This window comes from Sinocyclocheilus anshuiensis, unplaced genomic scaffold, assembly GCF_001515605.1.
Source record: "Sinocyclocheilus anshuiensis isolate Anshui unplaced genomic scaffold, SAMN03320099.WGS_v1.1 scaffold524, whole genome shotgun sequence".
In the NCBI taxonomy this organism is placed as follows: domain Eukaryota; kingdom Metazoa; phylum Chordata; class Actinopteri; order Cypriniformes; family Cyprinidae; genus Sinocyclocheilus; species Sinocyclocheilus anshuiensis.
Window position 1 is genome coordinate 326,206 of NW_015555703.1, and position 5,923 is coordinate 332,128.

General features: G+C 35.0%; 1 protein-coding gene across 1 annotated transcript in view; it reads left to right on the plus strand.

Moving 5' to 3' along the window:
• The window catches only part of LOC107671696 (cAMP-specific 3',5'-cyclic phosphodiesterase 4B-like), a 62,329-nt gene that overhangs the window by 27,695 nt on the left and 28,711 nt on the right, over positions 1–5,923 (plus strand). Inside the window, exons 4-7 of the mRNA XM_016464621.1 lie at positions 793–990; positions 2,236–2,272; positions 2,391–2,461; positions 5,508–5,557. Coding sequence (XP_016320107.1) covers positions 793–990; positions 2,236–2,272; positions 2,391–2,461; positions 5,508–5,557 — 356 coding nt within the window. The remainder of the gene's footprint in view (positions 1–792; positions 991–2,235; positions 2,273–2,390; positions 2,462–5,507; positions 5,558–5,923) is intronic.

Here is a 5,923-nt window from a genome sequence, read left to right on the forward strand (position 1 = left end):
TGTGTGTGTGCGCGTGCGTGTGTGTGTGTGTGTGTGTGTGTCTTTTCCCTGATATGAAAAGACACAGAAAATGGTTTTCAGTATTTATTTTTTATTGAAGTGGAATTGTCTTTCTCATATGGTTCCGTTCCCTTTGCTTTCTCACTGATTCAGGCAGCTCAATGACCTTCACTTCAAAGCATCAATTTTGACCTGTTCTCCACGATTCCTTTCTTCCCCATCAGTCTTTTCATCTCTGTTCAATGTTGTTTTCCATTAGCTCTTGCATTGACTGCAATATATACTTCTCACTGGTTTTCTGCATCTCTCTTTTAAACTCCGACATCCTTTTGCCTTTTTGTTTTTGTGTTTTTTCTGTAACTAATTTCTTCATTCAGTGGAGATCCACTAAATCAGTCCGGCTTGTGTTTTAGAGCTTGTCATGTTACACTGTCTAGATCAGCTTGGTTCTGCTTCAGGAAGCAGATTTTGGACAATAAATGATAAAAGATATGGGATGCATTTTCTCTCCTGTTATTTATTATTTTAAGTTATTCAGTCTGGTCCACTTTGTAGCTTATTCTCATTACGATCCACCCACTTAGACAGGAAGAAACTGTCAGACGATTCTATAAAGTGACACATTTGTTTCGTTTTGACGTGCCATTTATGAGCAGATTTAAACAATATATAAGAGTATGATTTTGAATGCAGAACATCAGTTGTTTTCAATTTGCAGACTAACTATTAGTTTATGGGGTGGTATTTTATTCATGTGATCACCATGTTGTCTTTCTGTGTCCAACTGTATAGTTTGGAGGTGGAGAATGGCCCCCCTATCGGCTGCAGTCCACTGGACCAGCAGGCGTCACCGAGCTCCGGTTTGGTCCTTCATCCCAACATGGCCAGTCACGGTCAACGGCGGGAGTCTTTCCTGTACCGCTCGGACAGCGACTACGACCTCTCGCCCAAATCCACCTCTCGCAACTCCTCCCTTGTTGGAGAACAGCTGTGAGTAAGAACATTTTTACACCTTAACCGGCATTATAATAAACCAAAAGTGCTCAGTCCTGTTGCAAATCACAGTTTGTTGAAAATAGTTAGCCAAAGGTGATGTACTTTTTCAAGTGGATTGTACATGTGTATCCATGCATGCTTTTCATTAAATTTTACCCACAACCCCTATGGAATCGGAGGAGCTTGTGATTGTAACTTTTTCAATTGAGAAATTGGTGGGAAATACTACGGCAAAATTAAAAAATGAATAAATAAACATCGCAACGAGATAAATGTCATTGATTTTTCACACATTTATTTGTATTCGTTTTTTTGTTTAGTTAGATATTTACTTATATATTCGTTTACTTATTTGAGCTTTTATTTGTTTTATATGTATTTTATTTTAATATTTATTTGTATTTATTATTAGTTTATTACTTTTTATTTTATTTTTACATTTTTTATGTTTTACAAAACAAATCTTTAGGCATCTGTTAATAAGTACATGAGGATGAAATGAAAATCTTTTGTGAAAAAAATAATGTATTAATAATTTCCTGTCTTAGCAGGGCATTTAATCCATTGACATTTTTATTTATTAATTTATTTATTTTTAATTTAAGCAGATTCACAGTGATGGGATAGGAAGTTTGGAATTTTGTATTTATTTTTTGTCAGGTTTTAGGACATCTGTGAGAACACTATGAGCAAAAGAAAGGTTCTGAAACTTTATCTGCTGTTTTCTGCTGTTAACTTACAGTGTGCTTTGCATATGATTTGATCTCATAGAACATCTTTTTTTTTCTCATCATACATTTTTTGAGGTCTTCTTTGCCTCCTCTGAGAAAAACTAGTTTCACACTCTAACATAACTTCCAGCAGAGTTTAGCTCAATCAGTACACACCTGAATCAGTAAATCAAGGTCTTCAATCTCACCATTAAACTAGATCTCCACAAATAGGACTGAGCACTTCTGCAATAAATCATTCAACTCTTAGCAGCTGCAGTACAAACAGGACAGAAACTACAGAAGCAATGCAGAAATAATGCATAACATAACCTATTTAAACCTGAGAGATAGTCTGGTCTTGAGACATTGCTCAGTATATTAAACAAGAAGTAACATGAAGTAAAGAACTAATGCAATGATTATCTAAATGTTTAATTATTCTAGCATGGACAATACAGCACACATGGGTTTTGCATTATGTATGATGTTTGTGTTGTTGTTGTTTTTTCTCTTTTTTGGTTCTAAGACACAGTGAAGACCTGATAGTCACTCCTTTTGCTCAGGTATGTTTGGCTCTTGCTTTCTGGATTGAAAAACGGAGACCAAAATGTGAAAGATTTTACATGTGTTGACTGTTTCAAAGTCCTTTCACATCTTTGTTGCTGTCTTTTTGTTCAATAGGTGCTTGCAAGTCTTCGCACTATTAGGAATAATTTCAGAATCCTGACAAATGTCCAGTGCCCCTCCAGCAAGTACGTGACATTTACATTTGTTTCATAAAATGTAATGTGAGAAAATACCACAAGAGGGCAGAACTCACTTAATATCATTTTTTGTCAGACTAACTGGATACCACACTAACCTACTGTACTGACCTTAGTCCTTATAATGATAATGGTAAATGTCTATTGATTTAATTTTTTATTTTTTTTTTTTTGCTTGGTCGTTGTAACAAAATGTACAGACACTTTGACTTTATTAAAAACAAATTCGGTAAAAAAGTTACTCTTAAGGGGCAGTTTCCTGGACAGAGATTAAGCCTAGTCCTAAACTAACATGTCCCTTTGAACCAGATTAACAGAAATCAGTTTAGTCTAGTCCAGAACTGAATAGGCTGATTTCCTGAAGGAAGACTAGAGCTACTTTTTTTTTTTAATTTCTGTTTTATGAAGGTCAACAATCTGTTGCTACACATCAGAACTATATTTTTTGGTTGTTCGCAATGTGATGGATGACTAAGGGAAATTGGCCGTTGTGTTCCTCATATTTATACTCTTGTGAATCAGGAAGTCATGGCTGGATAATTTCATGTTCCTAGTCACCCGTGTGCTAACAAATGGAAATATAAATGGAAATATAGATCTTCAGAGATTATGCTCATAATAATTTCTAGGGGTACAAATAATTGTGGCCAATGTGAATGTGATTTTGGTGAAAAGTTACATTTTTGATATTTTTGTTACTTTTTAAATTTTATTTATTTATATTTTTTAAATATCAAAAGGAACAACAATACAGAATCAATTTCACAATCTTATTTGATTATATGTACTTAGGGTGCCAATAATTCTGACCATGACACACTCACTCACTCTCTCTCTCTCTCTCTCTCTCTCTCTCTCTCTCTATATATATATATATATGTGTGTGTGCGCGTGTCTGTGTGTGTGCGCGTGTGTCTGTGTGTGTGTGCGCGTGTCTGTGTGTGTGCGCGTGTGTCTGTGTGTGTGTGCGCGTGTCTGTGTGTGTGCGCGTGTGTCTGTGTGTGTGTGCGCGTGTCTGTGTGTGTGCGCGTGTGTCTGTGTATGTAACAGCTGTCTGGTGTGTGTGTGTATAACAGCTGTCTGGTGGGTGTGTGTGTGTGCGTGTGTGTCTGTGTATGTAACAGCTGTCTGGTGTGTGTGTGTATAACAGCTGTCTGGTGGGTGTGTGTGTGTCTGTATATATATATATATGTGTGTGTGTGTGTGTGTGTGTGTATAACAGCTGCTTTATTTATAACATAATGGGGTGGTTTCCCGGACAGGGTTTAAATTAAGCCAGGAGTAGGCTTAATCTAGAATAGTTAATCATGGTTACAGATGACTAACTCCTGGACTATGGAGTCCTGAACTAAAATAAACTAGATTCATTTAAAACCAGCTGTGCTAATCTGAATTAGCATGTCAGAGGATGCCTATAAAACGTGGAATGAACCAAGAAAAGATTAAAATTGTATGGAACTGAGAAGCATCTCTAAGGGAAACAATGGCAGAAAAAAGACTTTGGAAATATGGAAAAAAAACTTTACTAAACAAGAGGAAACTTTTTAAAGCAAGCAAAATAAACTGCACACATCAGGTGTGGACTAAAAGAATAGCAATGCCTGGAAATCTGTATATTATGAATTCTTGCAATCAGCTGTTGTCAGTTTTTCAACATTTTTATTATTATTGTTTATTGAGGTGGTTTCCCGGACAGAGATTAAGCCTAGTCCTAAACTAAAATGGCCCTTTAAACCAGATTAACAGAAATCTGCTTTCTCTGTCATGGTTTTAAATAGTCTTAGACTTAGTCTAGTCCACAATTTTATAGGCTGATTTCCTGGAGTAAGACTACACTTTAAAAAATGATTGTGATTTTAACAGTAATCGACTGTAAAATGCTACAGTAAAAACCTGTTAACTGGTTAACAGTAAGTTTCTATACTATATTCGGTGAATAAATGTAATTACATTTAATGTGATTTCACAGTAAAATAGTGTTAAAAATGCGTTTTTTGGAAGTGAAAAAGAAAAAGTCATTGTATAATTTACAGTGAAAAACCGTAAATTGACACTCCCAGAATTCCCTGGAAGACCCTTCATATTTGATGTTTTTTGTTGAAATAACATGTTTCTTCTTAGTTGTTCTTATCAGTTTTGTACACTAGGGTTTAATCTTAAATCTAATGTTGTTAAATTCATGTTTATTGCATTATTTCAGTATCATGTGTGTCACCATGATGGGGTTTAGTGTTTGTGTGAATGACACTGTGTGCACCTTCTATATAAAAGTATTGTCCTCCTCAGCTCGTAGAAAAGCTTTTTTTGATGAGCTTTGGTTCATCGTGTGACTTTCTCATCACCATCAGTTTTTGGTGGTTATCAGTGCATTACAATGGTTCAAATCAGATATTAGTACTTAAATATTTTGGTTTATTAACATTACATCAGTTAATGAAATACGGTATTTTATTGTGAATTTAAGTTAAGTCTGTAAAACCTAAAATGTTGCTACCATATTTTTTACGGTGAAGTTCTGGCAACCACAGCTGCCGATATTTTACCGTAAATGTCACAGTTTTTTTTTTACAGTGTAGCGCTACTTCAGGACTAAATTGAAGCTTAAATTAAACATGCTAGAAGGCGGGTTTAACTTCAGATTAACGTTGTGTTTCCAGTCTTTATATATCAAAATTATTGGCACACTTGGTAGATATGAACAAAGAAGCCTGGGAAAATGAACATGCACTGTTAATCATTTTGATCTTTTATTCAAAAAGAAAGAAAAAAGAAAATTCACAAAACCCTAACCTTTCATTGAAGTAAGATGGAAGGGAAATCTCATTATGAAAGTATTTTTTTTCTAATACACATTGGCCACAATTCTAGATTAAGCCTACTCCTGACTTAATTTAAACCTGTCTGGGAAACCACCCCTAAAAGTCTAGTTTGCTAAGTTGGTGAATGAATTATCGGTTTCTATTGAATGTTTTACAATTATTTTCCTGCTTTTATCTTACTAATAAGTATTTCTTTTTCCTGCTTCACTTAATAGAAGATCACCAGTCAGCAGTCAACCGCCGGTGACCAAAGCCAGCCTGTCAGGTAAGATCTTCTGCATCCGTTCACAGATGTCAAACTGAGGAAAGTTCCCTTACAATGGTTGTTGACCTCAATGTGGCATCAATCACTAATTACTAAGCTGCAGACCTATAGCTGAATTACTCATCCTCTTCACTTGAAGGCTTACAGCACCATGAAGTGGAGACTATTATCTGTGTTATGAATAAATATGAAACGGTAAACAACTTATTAGCTAAGCTGAAAGAGCATTAAAAATGTACTGGGTAAAAGGGAAATCTCAACAGAAGATGTAAAATGTGTCAAATCTTGTAAAGCCTGTCAAGAATCTTTTCATATTTCACCTAAATATATATATATATATATATATATATATATATATTATATTAT